The sequence below is a fragment of the Tenrec ecaudatus genome, chromosome 4 (assembly GCF_050624435.1).
Source record: "Tenrec ecaudatus isolate mTenEca1 chromosome 4, mTenEca1.hap1, whole genome shotgun sequence".
NCBI classification, from domain to species: domain Eukaryota; kingdom Metazoa; phylum Chordata; class Mammalia; order Afrosoricida; family Tenrecidae; genus Tenrec; species Tenrec ecaudatus.
In genome coordinates this window covers 6,756,820-6,773,957 of record NC_134533.1, presented here as the reverse complement: position 1 = coordinate 6,773,957, position 17,138 = coordinate 6,756,820, and the positions used below count along the sequence as shown (strand labels likewise).

Sequence of the window (17,138 nt, the reverse complement as noted above, 5' to 3'; positions counted from 1 at the left end):
TGTCTGGAGAGACTAGTCCCTGGAACTGGGCATCATGGAAACAATGGCCTCAAACTTAATAATTATGACGACAGTGCAGGCCAGGCAGTGTTTTGTTCTCTTGTACATAGGGTCACCATGAGTCAGAACTGACCGGATGGTACCTGACAACAACCATTACAAGTGTCCCCTTGCAATAGACTAGAACTGCCCAACAGAGTTGTTGAGACTCTAACTTTTTTGTTAGGTGATGAATAGGTCTTTCTTCTTCAGAGGGAATAAGTGGGTCCAAAAGAGACCCTCATCTCAAATACAATTTAAGGAGAATATTAAGTCTTAAAAGGCACAAAGACAACATAAAGATACAGACAGACACATCATCTGAATGAGGAGGGCCATTAGCACAAAGTCAAAAGGGTTTCCCAGGATTCACCGTTAGGATGCTAAATAAGGTATGGAATAGAAGAAACTATCCCAAATTCATGATTGGTGGCAGATCAACACATCACAGTTATATATGGGACTACAGAAGCAGGCATAGGGCCATGATTGAGATCCAGACATTGTCAGGTAAACGATCTTATACAATTGGTCTAGGGCCTTCTGACCAAAGCAGTCAGGGCACAACTGATAGGGTATGATTCACGACTATGTGACACACACACACCCCCAGCACTGGCCCCAGTACTATGGTCTTCATCAAGGCAACACCCAGGCAAGCCCCTAGGAAAGACTGCTCCTCTCTAGGGTAGCTGGAAAGCTATACAAGTAATCCTCTTTCCAAGGCACTGAGGGCAAGATTATCTACATACTTGGTTAATTATCAGAAAGCATTAATGGAGACAATCGATATGGGGACCCTACAAATGGTTTTAGCCTGTCATTGTGCTCCATAGCTTTTTGGAAACCAGGGTGCTACATCCAACTCTGATCATTTCCACCGAGTTCTACTCTAAGTACTAGTATCCATGTCACCATCATCTCCCTGCTGATTGTTTGCTACAGTGATACAATGGGATAGAGTGAGCCTGCCGGTATCAGTAGTGGTAATTGTAACCAAAGTATGCATGAAATGACAAAACTTTAACTCAGATCAGATCAGATCAGATCAACCCCTCTCATCATGTCTGCCATGGTCTTCGTCACAAAGCGAAGGCTGGTCAGTGTACATACTCTTTTTGCAGAGTGGCATCAAGTGTCCAAGGAGGTGGTTATGTGGGCCATTCTGCTTTTCCTTGTGATTTAGTCTGCTCCAGTCATACTGTTTCTTTGCACCCTTGAACTATCCAGGTGTGCTCTTTCCCTGATTGGAATGATCTTCCCCCAGACATCTGCCTCATTTGCTTCCCCCCTCCACCCACTACTACATATACTTATTTTATTTTCTTCCTAACAGAATACAAGTTCCAAGTCAGGGATTTTTGACGTTTTTTGTTCACTGCTGCTCACTTAATAGGGGCACAATTTAAATTGGTTGAAAGATATGTTGACGAGTATTTTGGGGGGTTTGCCACGCAGCTTTGAATTTCTTCTGCCATGCAAAACTCTTTATATAGTGCACTTTTTACTTTCTTTGGTGTCATGGCTTTTTAAGGCTCAATTTTGGCCCCCTCAAGGGCTGTTTTCTTCTCAGTTTCAACTTTATTAAACTTTTTAACTGTGCAAAACTCCAAACGTATACAACGGGGAGTCGTCTCATTTCTCGAGTGGAAATTCCATGACGGCAGTTTGAGCCCACATCGTCTCTAGGGCCCGCCAGGCCCTAAGCAACCTCAGGAAGGTGGCCGCCAAGAAGGAATGCACAGCACGAGGGCTTCCCAGGGGCAAACGCCGCTCAACGCAGTCCCGGGAACCGTTGGCTCTCCGAGGCCCCGCCCGCCAGGCCGTCTTCCGGGGACTCCGCTCCAGACGCCAGATGGGAGGAGCCTGACTTGAAGGGAACAAAGTTTTTCCTCTGGGCTCGGGGCTCGGCCCCACCCGGGCCACCAGCCGCCCTCCGACTAGGCCTCGGGCCGCCCGCACAACCCTCGCGCCCTCGCCGTTTCCGCCCTTCACTCCCCCCACCCCCCACGCCGGGCTGTGGCGGTTGGTCGCGCGCCGTCGTTTCTCTCCGCCCCTTTCGCTAACGAGCGGGCTCCACGCCCTCTGGGATTGGCTGCGTCTGAGTGACTTGCCCTTTCGCTTTTCTTATTGGTTACTGGCCGAGCGGGCTGCGGATCCGGATTGGCTGAATCAACGCGCCTGCGCGGCGGGGTTCTCGTCCGCCAGCCATTCCTGGAGTGGACTGCCGGTCGTCCAGACGTCTCGCCTGTGGCTGGAGGGGAGATCACGGCTCTCCAGGAAGGCGGCGGCGGCGGCAAAATGAAGATATTCGTGGGCAATGTCGACGGGACCGACACGGCGCCGGAGGAGCTAGCAGCCCTCTTCGCGCCCTATGGCACGGTCATGAGCTGCGCCGTCATGAAACAGTTCGCCTTCGTGCACATGCGCGAGAACGCGGGCGCGCTGCGCGCCATCGAGGCGTTGCATGGCCACGAGCTGCGGCCCGGGCGCGCGCTCGTGGTGGAGATGTCGCGCCCACGGCCGCTTAACACTTGGAAGATTTTTGTGGGCAATGTGTCGGCTGCGTGCACGAGCCAGGAACTGCGGAGCCTCTTCGAGCGCCGAGGACGCGTCATCGAGTGTGACGTGGTGAAAGGTAACGCGGCGGCGCGCTCCGGGCCTGCGCGCGCGGCACTGCTTGTTAGCCACGCCCCTCCCCCCGGGGGTTGGGCCACTACGCGGTGGGGAGTCCGCTGGGCGAAGCCGGAGGTGCCGGGCGCGTTGGGCAGTGTCCCCCTGTGGCCCGGCCACCAGTCACTCCGCGGGGGGGGGGGCGGGAAGCGGCTCTGGTGGCGGGGCGCGGCGGCCGCTGGGCCGAGCTGCGGGGCCGGAGACGCGCCTACGAGACTTGCGAGGGTTCCGGGGGCGCGCCTTCCCGTCGTCTCCCGCGCCGTCACCGAGCGGAAATTGGGCGGTGTGACGGGCGCATGCCGGATCGCGGAGCAGGGAAGTTTCCGCCCCTTCCTCACTTCTCTGCAGACGTCTGTCAGAGCCAGGGAAGAGGGGACAGGTGGGGGCGCACGCCCCAAGGCCGCCCTCACCTTCCCTCCCGATGAATCCTGCGCGGAAGGTAACGGGGCCCTTGGACATTTCTTGGGCTGGGATCGGCTAGTGTGGTCAGCCTGGGTCAGCCATAGTTCCCGGCGGGTTCACGAGGGGCCCCTTCCGAATCCCTTTGGCCTTTGACCATTGCTAAGAGGGTTTAGACCTGGTAGCTGCTGCCAGCCTTCAAACGTGGGTGTTTCTCTCTGGCCTTCAATCTGCAGTCGATGCACGAGACCCTTCCTGGCTTTTCTCATGTGGAAGCAGGCTGATTTCAGCGGGGCTCTTTCTATGTGGCCATTACAAAGCCTGGTGACTGCAAGGGAGTGGGGTGTGTGTGTGTGTGTGTGTGTGTGTGTGCGCGCAGGAGGCAGTAGTTTCTCATGATTTACTTGTCATGGGTCGAATGGAAGGACTGGATCCTCAGGTTCCTAGTTTGCTTTTCCTGGGGGGTTGGGGCGTGGTGGTGGTGGTTTTCCACAATTGAAATTTAGGCCTTTAGGAGCTAGTGGCCTTTTTTAATAATCTGGATTATTCTAAACCAGCCCTCCTCCCTCCCCCAGGGCTATTTCTTTTTTAAATTCGTGGTAAAGATTTGGTGAGATGATCCTTAGATGTTTGGCCAGTTGGAAGACAGAGTAGAGTTAGCTTTGCTTCAGGGATGGCTGCTGCCCTCCTGATGGTGGCATCTGCTCAGACCGTGTGAGTAGTGTGAGGCTGGGGAGAGGGATTGTGGGTCCAGGTGCCCTTTCCCACTGAGATATTACGAACTTCATTGCCCTGGCAAAGGCACGCGTTTTGGACCCTGCATCCTGAAGGGGTGGGGGTGGGGGGATGTCAAAGGTTGCAGACTCCATTCCTTGTTAAGTATTGATGCTGTATTTCCCTCAACTCGGGTTTTGTGAGTCCATGGCTCCGGAATCATGCCTCCCCTCTGGGTGCTCCGTATTGCAGAGGGCATGGTTTTGCTTTGGAGTAAGAGCTAGCAGGTCTTCAGATGAGCTAGGAAATGGGTAGATGATGGTGTGCTTGGTTCTAATTAGCCTTCTTTGTTTCTTTGACTTGGTAACTTTGCTTTGTGTTTTGAAGACAGAGTGCCTATAAGAGAGTCTAGATTCTGGCAGCTGAGGTCAGTCTTTGTCGATTGCATGGGGCCAAGAAGCTCACCTTTAGCCAATAGAATAAAAGGCAGGCATTTCTTCCTGCCTTTGGCCCAGGGCCAACACCAAGTGAGGAGGTGCAGTGATGGGAATCTAGTAAGGGATATCTAGGTTTCCTGTCTGACTTGCACAGGGGGCTTCAGGCTGTATGCGTTTTGTCTCTGAAAGTTTGAGGGTCCAGAATTACATTGACCTCAGGGTGAAAAGGTGAGCTACTCAGACTTTTGGGGAATGTGGGTGGGCATCCTGTCCTGCATTGGCGCTTTTCTATCTTAGGAGTGGAGGAAAGTGAACTTTGTAAGTTGGTAAGACAATGAAAGATACTGATTAAATGGTCACCTGGTTTCTTGGGCTAAGGATGGGCGTTGGAGTGAGTGTTGTCACAGAAGCTTGGCACTGCACAGGACACCCATTCTGTGTATTTCATAGGAGAAAAACACAGTTGCTAGGTTACTCTAGGAGCTCAGATGTGATTTGATCTGTTAGGGCAAAACTCGCCATGGAAACAGCCAATTGTGACCATTCTCCGTAACGACATCTTACTGGGTTTTAGAAGTGAGGGATGGGCAGCACTGGCAGCTTCAGGAGCCATTTCAGGGTTTGAGGGGTGTCTGAAAGGCAGAGGGAAAAGTCCTGTGTTTTTGGGGTGGGTGGCCATGGTTTCCTCCTATTCAGAACTTTATAATTTCAAGTTAAAATATTTTTTACACTCTTTTTGGGATAGGAAACTCACTTTTCTGGGCACTCTGGACTTTGGTCAGGAGGACTTGTGGTTGGGAGATCTTTGCAAAGAATACCGCTTGCCAGTCCCTTTAAATACACTGGACCTCATTCAGAGGTTACTGTTGGACTAGCGCGCTCCGTTTGTGTTTGTGGGTCCCTGGAGTTCTCTAGGTCCTGGTTTCTCATTGCTCTGGGAATAGGTGGACTCCTGGGCATCATGGAGAGTGCCTTAGAGGGTAATTGAGCTTCTCCCCGTGGTAATATGTGGCCCTGATATGTCGTTGGGTCAGTTGCACAACTTGTTCACACTCTCCAAAGTCAGGCTTAGGGATTTCCTGGTAGAAATGGGTTAGAGTTGTATTTGATTACTTGGGAGAGGGGCGGCAGGGGGAGAGAGACGAGTTGTTGGATAGTCTATCTGGATAGTTGAATTGTATAGTTTGAAAAATCTCAATTTTCAAATGATTTCATCACTTGGTCTCAACAAAAGCTATGCGGGGAGTCCGCAGTAGACTGCCACGTGTGTTGCATTCTTTCTTGTGTGTGATTTAGGTGAAGATTTATACAGCACATTCTTTTTCCAATCGACACTTCATGCACATCTTATTTAGCGACCTTGATTGTGACCTATTCCGAGTTTTGGTTGGACATTGTTCCCTAGCTCTTGCCAGTCTCAGGAGCAGACTGGCTCCTTAGTATTGTCTGAGTGCCTGGCTGAAATTTCCTTTGCTTAATTTGCTCAGCCTCTACTTCTCAGAGCCCTTGTGCTTTGGGCCTTGACTGAAGGAACTTTTTAGGTTTCAGATATGCAGTTGGTTCTGCCCTTGGGAGTGTTAAGACTGTACTACTTCATTTTGTTCTTCAGCCTCCAAGTTTGCATGTAGAAATGTCATTAGAGGCTAAAGATCGGGTTCTGTGGGCAGTACACACTTATTCCTAGAGTTCAGTGGTGTTCCTTTGTTAGTAAACATTTATGCTTTGTGAGTTGCTTTTGCCTTCTTGATTTGTCGAATGCAGAAGTAAATGGTACATTCCCCCAAATCTTACAAGTCAGAAATCTGGACTGAGAACCGAGGCCTTTTAGTCCCAGCTTGGGATCCTAGGACCATCCTTTTGATTTCTGCTTTGCTAGCTCTTTCTTGTTTTTATCAACATCATCTTCTCTCTTGTTAGTATGAAGGTGGAGTTGGTAGCATCGTTCTCAAATCCAGAGAGATGGCCTGCTATAGGAGTATCTGAGGACGTCCGGTCTGGATGTATCTGGGGGAAATGGGCCATTGGTTTGGAGACTATTAAAAAGACTTCTTGGTCAATAATTTGTTCCTGGTAGCTTTTCATTTCTTCAAGTGGATCTTCACTCAAATAAGTGAGAGAGAGCCTGGTACTTGGACCTCCATCTCTAAGGAGTCCTTGGGCCAGAATGGATGGGGTCAGGTGCATTGCTAGAACACGGTCCTCCCATTTTTCTTCAGATCTTCCTCAGACCCTAGTGATTGTGCATGTGGAGTGTATTCTTTCTTTCCACTCCTCCATCTTAAAGTTTTCTCACTGCATGGGGTTGATGGGTAGGGGTAGGGCTCTAGGGCCTACTGGGTTACCCGAGAAACCAGCAGAAACATCCACAGCACCTATAGCTCTTGGCTGAGGGCCCAGGGATAGCCTAGGAAACCACCTCTTTCCCATAAACCATTACCTCTGAGCAGAAGCCCCAGGGGCTTAGAAGGCCTCTGACCACCTCTGAGGGAGCAGTGGGAAATGCTGGGGAGGAAGGGGCTTGGGCCTCGGTTTCCATTCCTCTGTTGTGTGGCCTTACGTGATGCCCAGCGCCTCCTTTCTAAACTTCCCCTTTCCAGCCCTGTTACAGAGTCCTGCCTCCTACACTGATGTCTCAGGAATAGGTTGGTATGGCGACAAGGCACTGCAGAGCTGGGGTTCTGGGCCTGGGTCTAACCTTCCTAGGACTGTTGTGAAGGCGGCGGTGCTGTGCTGTGAACAAAGGGGGTGGAGGGGAGCTGAGCCTGGACTTCTGGAAACCATTCCTTGCAGTCGTGTGCCCTCCTTAACTGGACGTGGGGCCGAGACAGGGCCCTGGCAAGCTGTGAGTAGGTCTTTCCAGTGTTGGAGCCCTGAGCCTCAGGTTAGAGGGGCCTGAAGGATGGTGTGGTCCAGGGCAGGGCCCTTCCTGGGCATTTAGGACCCGGTGTCGCAGTTCATCTTTGCTCTTTCCTTCTCTCACCAGGAAGTTGGGTGAGGTGGCAGGGTTGAGGGGAGAAGGGCCAGAAGGCTACAGACAGGTGACTGCTGAGGTAGCAAGCTGACTTGGTCAGGAGGGAGCCTGTGCAAGACAGACTCCTTGAGAGAAGGGTTTGGAGGCCTGGAGGTCGCTGCAGCAGCTGGGTGCTGTGGTGTGTCCAGTTGGGGAGCCACCAGGTAGCGTGCCCTGCCCCCCTAATCGCTAACCCTCTGTCTGCTGCTTTATCAGACTACGCGTTTGTTCACATGGAGAAGGAGGCTGATGCCAAAGCCGCCATCGCGCAGCTCAACGGCAAGGAGGTGAAGGGCAAGCGCATCAACGTGGAGCTCTCAACCAAGGGTCAGAAGAAGGGGCCTGGCCTGGCTGTCCAGTCTGGGGACAAGACCAAGAAACCAGGGGCTGGGGATGCGGCATTCCCTGGAACTGGTGGCTTCTCTGCCACTTTCGACTACCAACAGGCTTTTGGCAACAGCACTGGTGGTTTTGATGGGCAAGCCCGGCAGCCCACGCCACCTTTCTTTGGTCGCGACCGCAGCCCCCTGCGCCGTTCACCTCCCAGAGCCTCTTATGTGGCTCCTCTGACAGCCCAGCCTGCCACTTACCGGGCACAGCCCTCTGTGTCCCTGGGGGCTGCCTATAGGGCCCAGCCTTCTGCCTCCTTGGGGGTCGGCTATCGGACTCAGCCCATGACCGCCCAGGCAGCCTCGTACCGAGCTCAGCCCTCTGTCTCCCTCGGGGCCCAGTACAGGGGCCAGCTGGCTAGCCCCAGCGCCCAGTCTGCTGCTGCATCCTCGCTCGGCCCTTATGGTGGGGCCCAGGCCTCAGCTTCAGCCCTCTCCTATGGGGGGCAAGCTGCCGCAGCCTCTTCACTCAACTCCTACGGGGCTCAGGGCTCATCCCTGGCCTCCTATGGTAACCAGTCTTATGGCGCCCAGGCAGCCTCTTCCTATGGCGTCCGAGCGGCTGCCTCTTCCTACGGTGCCCAGGGAGCCGCCTCCTCCCTGGGTTCCTATGGGGCCCAGGCTGCCTCCTACGGGGCCCAGGCTGCCGCTTCCTCCCTAGCATATGGGGCCCAGGCAGCATCTTATGGCGCCCAGCCCTCTGCTTCCTACAACGCCCAGTCGGCCCCCTATGCTGTGCAGCAGGCGGCCTCCTACTCGTCCCAGCCTGCCGCCTATGTAACACAGCCAGCTGCGGCTGCCGCCTATGCCGGCCAGCCCGCCGCCTACGCGGCCCAAGCTGCGACCCCAATGGCTGGCTCGTATGGGGCCCAGCCAGTTGTGCAAACCCAGCTGAATAGCTACGGGGCCCAAGCATCAATGGGCCTGTCTGGCTCCTATGGGGCTCAGTCGGCTGCTGCGGCCACTGGCTCCTATGGGGCCGCAGCGGCCTATGGAGCCCAGCCTTCCGCCACCCTGACGGCGCCTTTCCGCACTCAGTCGTCAGCGTCGCTGGCTGCTTCCTATGCTGCCCAGCAGCATCCCCAAGCGGCCGCCTCCTACCGTGGCCAGCCGGGCAGTGCCTATGATGGGGCAGGTCAGCCGTCTGCAGCCTACCTGTCCATGTCCCAGGGGGCCGTTGCCAACGCCAACAGTACCCCGCCACCCTATGAGCGTACCCGCCTCTCCCCACCCCGGGCCAGCTACGACGATCCGTACAAAAAGGCTGTCGCCATGTCAAAAAGGTACTGTATGCCCCTCCGCCTGTGCCCCAAGCTGGGGCTTAGGGCAGGGGGCCGAGGTTGGCAGGGGAGGGACCCTGGACTCGGTCTTCTCTTCTCCCATGGGGTGTCTAGAGGCTAAGGGCGGGGAGTTCTGCGAACGACTCTGGTCACTGGGCTTTAAGTGGGTCGGGCTTGCTCAGCCCTGTGCTTCCTACAACGCCCACTTGGCCCCTACGTTGCTGGGAATAAGAGTTCCCAGTTTAGGCTGGCTCAAGCCATTGAGGTTCCGCCTGTAAGGTGGGCTCCTTCAGCTTGTCTCGTGTTGTCCAGACTTTGGTGGGGATGGGTGTGAACGTCTGCCCTTTGGCTCTCACTGGCTGAAGGCGGACTGTGTTAGGTGCGTCCACTATGAAAAGGGGGAGCTGGGGGATTGTCTTCCGTCCGCCGTTCTGTTGAGAAACAACCAAGGCCTTGCTGTGCAGGGCCTAGGGGTGGGGGAGCTTGCTGGTGGCTTGGAAATGTCGACCCAGACCCACCCCAGCTGTTGGGGGCTGGGGAGGGTGGGGGCTTGGGTTCCTGTTGCGCTGGCCCCAAACCTGGATTCGTGTCCTGGACAGGGTGGTTGAGCCTTCTGACAAAAGTCTTGTTTGTTGGAGACCAGTCTGACCAAACCCTTGGCATCTCCCCCACACCCACCTGGAGCCCTCCCCTCGATTGTCTCATTCACCAACTGTCTTCTTCTCTTGACTAGGTATGGTTCCGACCGGCGCTTAGCCGAGCTCTCTGATTACCGCCGTTTATCAGAGTCGCAGCTCTCGTTCCGCCGCTCGCCGACAAAGTCCTCGCTGGATTACCGTCGCCTGCCCGATGCCCATTCTGATTACGCACGCTATTCGGGCTCCTATAATGATTACCTGCGGGCAGCGCAGATGCACTCTGGCTACCAGCGCCGCATGTAGGGCCGTCCTGGGACGGGCACTGCTCGGAGGGAAGGGGGGGAGGTGGGATGGGCTCTGCAGACCCAGGTTCCAGCCGCTTAGCCAGTGCCTGTCCCGCCTGCGGCTTTTCATCCCCTCTGCCTGTGGGCTGTCTCTGAGACAGTGCTCGGCAGACACCTACCTTGGTCCTTCGCCTCTGCAGCGAATCTTGCCCACTGGCTCTAGATCTACAGTTCTCCCTCCCCTGCCACCTCCCATTTGTCCAGAATGGGAATTTTTTTTTTCCCCTATATCCCTTTTATTTTTGTGCGCGCTATTTAAGGTTGTCTGGATGGGGAGCCATGCAGCTGAGGACGCGGCGCCCTTCTCTTTAGACATGTGGGAGACTAGGAAAGTGTTCCTTGTAACCGCTTCCCTCCGCGCCATGCTGTGCCAGCAGCCCAGGGGCCTCCCTCCGGCCCCTTACGGACTCTGTTGGATCTGGGTTTTCTGTTGGGAGAGTCCGTTGGTTTCGGTCCAAACCCTCACTGACCCATGATGTTGACCGGCACAATCTCGCTGCCCCATTTCCCCAAGTAGATGGTGTTAGAAAATCTTACTTCACCCCTGCCCCCACCCCACCCCTTTTGTATGGACGACAATAAAACTTGGGGCGATTTGCAGTTTGGAAACCTGGTTGTCATTGTCTTGATTGCACTCAGCCTCTGAGGAGCTCCTTGTGACATCCAGGAAGAACGTGACCTCTAAGGAAAGGCAGCCTACAGCCCAGGGTGGCTGAGGCAAGGTTTGGATGTGAGATTTTGAGTGACATCTTTGTTCTCCAGAGGAATCTTAACTCCTCAGCATCCCAGTAGCCAGTCATCCTTAGGACTAGAGCGTCCAGACCGTGTTGCTTGGGCGTCTCCGTTGACTGACAACACACAAAAGGCAGCAAGTATCCTGCCTGTTGACTTCGTTCCCAACGCTGACCCTGTCTCCCGACTGGTGACCTGCTCAGGAACAGCCTGTGCTTTGTTCCCAGGATGGTGCTGGGATTTGGCCTTTCAAGGAGCCAGCTAGCGGGGTAGGGGTGGGGAGGAAATATTTCCGTGTTTACAAGGGCTGGTGGGTCTCACAGGCTGTGGGTTTAAGTGAGGGCTGGGGCTGGGACCCCAAAGGAGCCAGTAGTGGGTTGGGGGTGATGTTAGCACCTGGCACTGTTTGGAGAAGGATGGACAGAGGGGAAGAAGCATAGGGGACTTCTGACCTTGGCTTCTAAACCGGCTGTTTGACCTGTTGAGTCATGAGAGCGCCCTTCCCGCTCTGTCAGCATCCCCACCTGAGGTTCCACCCCCCTTTTCTGTTGGTTGGGACTTGTAGAGGTCTTGCTGGGTTTATAGTTGACATGTCACCAGAGCCTCAGGTCAGGGGTGGGGTGCATGCAAAACCAAGTGCTGGGGCTGGGTGGGGACTTGGAGGGGGTCCTGTGCTGTTAGTCCAGGGTTGGGGGTGGAGAGAACCAGGGCAAAAAACTTGGCAGATCCAGATGGGCACAAGTTGGAGGCTGCTGGGGCTTGGTGACAGACACATGGCTGAAGACTGGTTGGGTGGGGAGAGATCAGAAAGCTTGGGTCTTCCTTTGAGGTTTAGAGGTGCTATGTTAGGCTTGGGGTGGGTGGGTCCTCCTGACTTGTGACCTTGCTTGGGACGGGGCGGTTGGCCTAGGGGTCCTTTTTACCCAGCTGTGAGCTGCTGCTTGTAGGCAGCTAAGTGGAGCAAACTCAGGGATGCCCAGGCCAGGGGCACCTTTGTGGCTTTCACTCACTGCTTTGCTTTTAGGTGTTTGGTGTGCCTTTGAAGTTCTTCAGACCAGAGGGTCCTAGGAGTGAGCTTTTTTGCCGCTCTCCAGGGAGACTGGGCAGCTTGAGGGCTGAGTTACTGAAACCTACCTTGGGTTTTTGCCTTGGAAATGAAGGGTTGGTTGGTACTAGGGCTGTAATTGTAGCCTGTGTCTTTAATTGTCAGTGTGGCTTTCTGTCCTCCTTTCTCCACAGGGAGGGTTTGGACATAGGACAGCCTGGGGCCAGTGTGGCTAGGACCTGGCCTAGATGGGTCACTTAACTACCTGCCTTTTCCTTTTGATGGTTGGGCTGCCTTGGCCTCCAGGCTTCCCTTGCCTGAAGCCAGAAGGAGCTGCAGTGCTAACTGGTGTGATTTTCTTCTCATGGAATGTTTGACCCTCCCTTTCCTTAAATTCTGCCACCTCTGCTACTTCTAGAGCCCATTCCTCATGCTTCGCTTCTGTGGATGTGTGATTTCTAGGGTCCTGTAAGTTGGGAGGGTGGGGTCAAGTGCCTGCGAACCATGGAAGCTGTGGGAAATGCAGGCTTCCAGCGTACCTGTAGGCTGCTGCAACTTATGCACATGTCACTTCTATCTACGCCCATGGCTTTCACTGGCTTGCTCCTGGAACAAGACTAAATAGAGGCTTCCAGTTTTCGTCTCAACCTGCTTTCTTCTGAAGTTTGGACCTTGTTTCTTCTGGAGGTGATGGGACAGTAATGGAGGGTCAGCCTCGGTGGGGAGGGAGGGTGAGTCCCTTTCTCGTCCTGCTCGTGAGTGCAGTTCTGGTAAGTTTCTGTAGGATGTTAATGTTCCAGGCATTTTTTTCACCTTCAGGTCCTCTGATCCGTGGGGATACGACATTGCTTGGGTGGGCAACGTCTTAATGAGGACCAAGTTCCTAGATGAATGGACGAGGGGCCTACACCACAGGAATTGGAGAGATAGAGAAGGTGGATAGAATGTGGCAAAGGAGTCTTCACCTACATTATCTTGTCAGGAAAGGTTGGAATCTAGAGTTTTCAGGGGGAACAGTGTTTCAGGGGCTTGATGTAATGCTTAAAACTCTTGGGTATAGGCTCTTAAAGAGTTGGGGTAGATTGAACAGCATTGGATTGGTTGGTTTGGTAGTACCCGAATGGCAGTGCTAAAAGAGCCAGGCCAAGCTGTTGAGGGATCTTGTCTGGGAGGCAAGTCTATCGAAAAAGGAGAGGACGGGGCAGTCCCCATGGTTAGAAAAACTTTTGTGCAGCTGGATTTCATTCCGTTTGCAGACTGCTGGTGCATAGACGAGCAAGGTGGTTGGCTCTGAAATCAGGTGTCCTTGCTCTAATCAGCTGTGACTTGGGGACATGTTGGGAACTCTATCTTTGTGGATCGAAGATAATGGAGACAATGGCTAATGTTGATTTGAAAACTGCTGAAGACAAAAGTGCTTTCCTGTATTTAATCAACAAAGCAACTCTAATGAGTTACATATTTCTGTACTTGAATTACAGATGTGGAAACTAAGGTAATAGATTACCCATTTACTGAGGGTCTCGTGGCTTAGAAAGGGGTGAGGGGTGGAACTGAAGTAACCAGGGCTTTTGTACTCCTGTGGTGCTTCTGTTGGGAGAGTCAGATGAGAGCACGTGGCAAACATAGGGTCTTGGCCAGATGCTTCGTGAAACACCAGCCATCCAAATTGAGAACATTCAGGAGTGATGGCTGAGTGAAGGACTTAGATGTAGGCTCCCGCTGAGCACGTGGCAACAACAGTGCAGGCAGGGACTTAAAAGGACTGAGAGGATCATGTTAGCATGAGCCACCTCCAGTTCCAGACTCCCATTTCCGAATCAGACTCTTGGGAGATGGATGCCAAGTAGGCAATCTGCAGTGTGTAAACATGGCTAAGAGGACAGGTGTGAGCACGGTGGTGTGAACCCACCAGCCGATTTGCAAGAAAGAGACCTGACAGACTCTCATAAAGACTACAGCCTAGAAAACATGAAGAGGCCATTCTACTCTGAGTTGGGATTTTTACGCCATAGCCTACAAGAGGATGGTAGGTTCCCCTGAAGTGTCAACAGGAAGGTTGGAGGCTCGAGCCTGCTTTGAGGCATGTCCGAAGCAGATCTGGCTGTCCATTCCTCATTGTCACTCTTGTTCTGCTCATCGGAGTTGGAAGGCCTAGTGTATCCAGAGGCACCTTAGAAGAAAGGCCTGACTTTGGGGGGGGGGGGGGAAACCAACCTTGAAAACCGTACAGAATGCAGTTCTACCCTGTCAGGGTTCAGAATCAACTTTATGGCAATTGGGGGTCTCTATGCGCTCTGGCAGTGGAATTGGAGGATTAGGGAGTTTTGTCCTCAGCTGGCCTAGTGGCTTTTCCTGAGTGTCCCTGGAGAATACTGGCTTTTAATGTGAGTCTTTATTAGAGCAGTAACTCACTTCTGGACTAGAAATGAGTAATTTACTAGTTACATAAATTTTAAGGACAACCTCTGGGGCAGGAAACTAATCCAAGGAGGCTTCAAAAAATTCATGGAAAAAAATTCCATGCTTTCATTTCCATTTTCCCACAAACTTCTGGAGCCCTCGTGTACAGATTGGATATTCATGTCCACAGATTCAGTGATGTCCCTGGTTTTGCCTAAATTGGGATTTCCCTTGGTTTTCTGCCTTCTAGATTCATACCCAGAAGATAAGACTTATGTTTGGCGCTGTCATCAACTCTTGACTGGCATGGCACTTTGAGTTTGTTAGCCTGGTTGCCAAGCCAGTCCCGAGGCCCTGTGTAAACAACAGCGCGGGACTGGACTGTATGGAATGTTTCCACAGCCAGCCCCTTGCCTGGAACTCATTCACAGCCATGGAGTCAGTGCTGATTCATAGTGACCCCCTGTGGGTTTCCGAGACTTATGAGCAGAAGAAAGTCCAGTCTTTCTCCCAAGGAGCTGCTGTGCTTTCAAACTGTGCCCAGCTCAACACAGAACCACGACACTACCAGAGCAGAGGATTGAGACCAAAGGTTTTTACTTGGCCTTTCCAATGCGTATCTTTCAAAGTTTTCGGTGTTTTTAGGCATTACCCTCTCTTAGGTAAGATGCAATTGGGCAGGTGACATAAGTGTGGAAACCTTAGAAGTCTACACTAAGGTGTCCTTTTGCTGCATTTGTCACACTATGAATCCTAGTGTGGGAAGAAGTCAGGATAGTTCCCCTCCTGCCTTTTCGACAACTGCTTTTGTGTGCAGGAGACTGGAAGCATCCCAGGGAATCCATTTGAAACTGGTTGCTTTTCAGTGTTGACAAGTGCCCAGATGACACAAGCTGATTTTTGCTACCATTGAGTTGCTGCTGACTTAAAGCACCCCTATAGGACAGTAAAACTGTACCCCTTGAGTTCCACCCACCCCCACCTCATTACCACTCCACCCTCAATCCCTGGAGCATGCTGTGTCCTGGTGGTTTTGAACTGCTAACCCTGCACTTAGCATAGCCATCAAGCTTATAGGGACTGAACATCTGGGTCTCTGCTTTAATGTTATGAATTTAGAGCTAGAATAATGGAAGATGAATAAACCAATGGAGTCTTGAGTGGTGGTAAGTATTTGGGAAAATGATAATGGAGTCATTGGGGGTAGAATCCCAAGGAAGGGCTGGAATGGGATGCCTCTGAGATTGGGGCAGCCCGTTTGAGTTGAGTTTGAGACCACAGGCCAGCCTTCCTGGAGACCATACTGGGGAAGCAGGGTTGTCACACATTTCCATATAGAGATTGGAAGACTGGCAAGAACCAGACACAAACACACCGGGTGCTTTTTCAAGTGGTGCTTATTTGGGGCGGGGGGGGGGGGCGGGAAACAGGTCAGTTAGTGTTGGAAAATAATTCTTCCTTTCAGGGCTATTGGGACATGCACAACGTGGAAAGTAAAACGTAAAAGCAGAGGATTTCTATACCTGAAACACTTCCTGCTCAGGCTGGCTTGTGACCACTTCCTAATGCTGCCTTGCCTCCAGAGAGCACTGGGCGCTGATTCTGAAACTCCGAACTACTTTCTTCATCACTGTGTATTGGCCTTGACTGAGCCACAGAAGGGCCTCAGCAGCCACAGTGAGATGGACCAAGATTGGTGGTGACCAAGATAGTAGTGTAATTTTATGGCTACCATTGGATTCCTGGGTAATTTGTCAGGTTTCATAAAGGAGCCCCCCATCCCCCTCTTTTGGGGCCATACCTCAATACTGCTCCCTCCTACCCTCAATCCCCTCCATCCATACCTTCAGGGAGCCCTGATGGGACCCAAGGGGGGCCAGTTCTGCTCTCCTGAGAGTTGAGTCCACCCCACTGGCAGTGGGACTTTGTGTTCTGTGTTCTTGCTTGTGGTTTAGTGTCTCCACTCGTGATTATTCCTTTCGGCACAACCCACTGCTTTCAGCTGCTGGGTTTGTGTGTTAAGTTCTTCCATCCAGTGCACCTCCCCTTTCCGGATTTCTCCTCTCTCTGAGAGTAGCATTTGCCTTCTCAGTGAATGAGACTGACAACAAGCCAACGGAAGAGAGAATGAGAAGCTGGACCGTCCTCTGGAAAACATTTTAATTGTACTTTGTTTATATCCGATTGTGACTTGCTTACTCTACCCTCAAAAGTCGGTATGAGGTTTTTAAACTTGGAGCTCTGGCTGATGGCGCTCAATAAAATGCAACAACAATGAACCCTTTGCTGCTCCAGTTTTTTGGTGGGGCGGGGCTGGAGCCGTGTCCAACGTCCGGTGTGTCGCCGAGGAGCCGTGTCTTCGTCGTGGACTGCTGGAGGCTGATTAGAGGACGGTCGGCGCTTCTGGGTAAAGCCTCGGGTCCGCGTTTACCACCCGCCATTGTCTGCTCCCTACGCTGACACCCCCCTCCTCCCACGCCCAGCCGGGCCCGTCCGAGCCCTCCCTTCTGAAAGCCCGTTGAAGTCAGGGTGCTCCAGGAATCTCCTGGCTCGTGTATGAGGCCGTTTCTTCAGGTGGGAGGGAGGGCACGCAGTTTCCCACCGGGCGCCTGCTTGCGGCTGGCGGAAGCCATTGTACACGTTGCCTTTAGCCAGGGCACGGCGTGTTGGACATCAAAAGGAGATGCGTGGGGTGGAGGGAAGGATTAAGGCCGGCGGGGCGCTGAGCAGGTGAGGGGCTCCTGTAGAAGTGGCGGGGTACGGAAGGCCGGCGAGGGGGAGCCAAAGCTTGCTGCTGCGGGGCCTAGTGTGCTCCGCTTAATGGCGGGCCGCCCCCCGCGGGGCTCGGTAGTTCCTCCCTCACGCCGTCCTCGTAGCCAATCCGTGGCGTCGACTTTGTCAACTTGGCGTTGATTGGCTTTCAAATAAAAACTACACGGTGACTGACGTTTCCACCTCTTCCCGGTCTCTCAGGTGACTGGCGTCCGTGATAGCCAACCAGGAGGAGGGTCCGCGGGGACGCCTGCCTCCGGCTC

General features: G+C 53.2%; 1 protein-coding gene across 2 annotated transcripts; it reads left to right on the top strand.

Moving 5' to 3' along the window:
* Positions 1–2,235: 2,235 nt before the first annotated feature.
* Positions 2,236–10,532, top strand: RBM14 (RNA binding motif protein 14). Of its 2 annotated transcripts, XM_075545314.1 has the most exons (3): positions 2,236–2,677; positions 7,489–8,944; positions 9,675–10,532. In XM_075545314.1, the coding sequence occupies exons 1-3, from the start codon at positions 2,341–2,343 to the stop codon at positions 9,880–9,882; spliced, it is 2,001 nt and encodes a 666-aa protein (XP_075401429.1). In that variant the 5' UTR covers positions 2,236–2,340; the 3' UTR covers positions 9,883–10,532. The 2 variants fall into 2 exon arrangements, with proteins under 2 accessions (XP_075401429.1, XP_075401431.1); XM_075545316.1 differs by lacking the exon at positions 7,489–8,944 and having other exon boundaries at positions 9,675–9,848.
* Positions 10,533–17,138: the final 6,606 nt, after the last annotated feature.

Excerpts from the sequence above, each read along its gene's own strand:
- RBM14 (XM_075545314.1), top strand. The coding sequence starts at position 2,341 with ATGAAGATATTCGTGGGCAATGTCGACGGGACCGACACGGCGCCGGAG. Across the intron at positions 2,678-7,488 it reads CGAGTGTGACGTGGTGAAAG|ACTACGCGTTTGTTCACATG; the intron begins GTAACGCGGCGG and ends CTGCTTTATCAG. Across the intron at positions 8,945-9,674 it reads GCTGTCGCCATGTCAAAAAG|GTATGGTTCCGACCGGCGCT; the intron begins GTACTGTATGCC and ends TCTCTTGACTAG.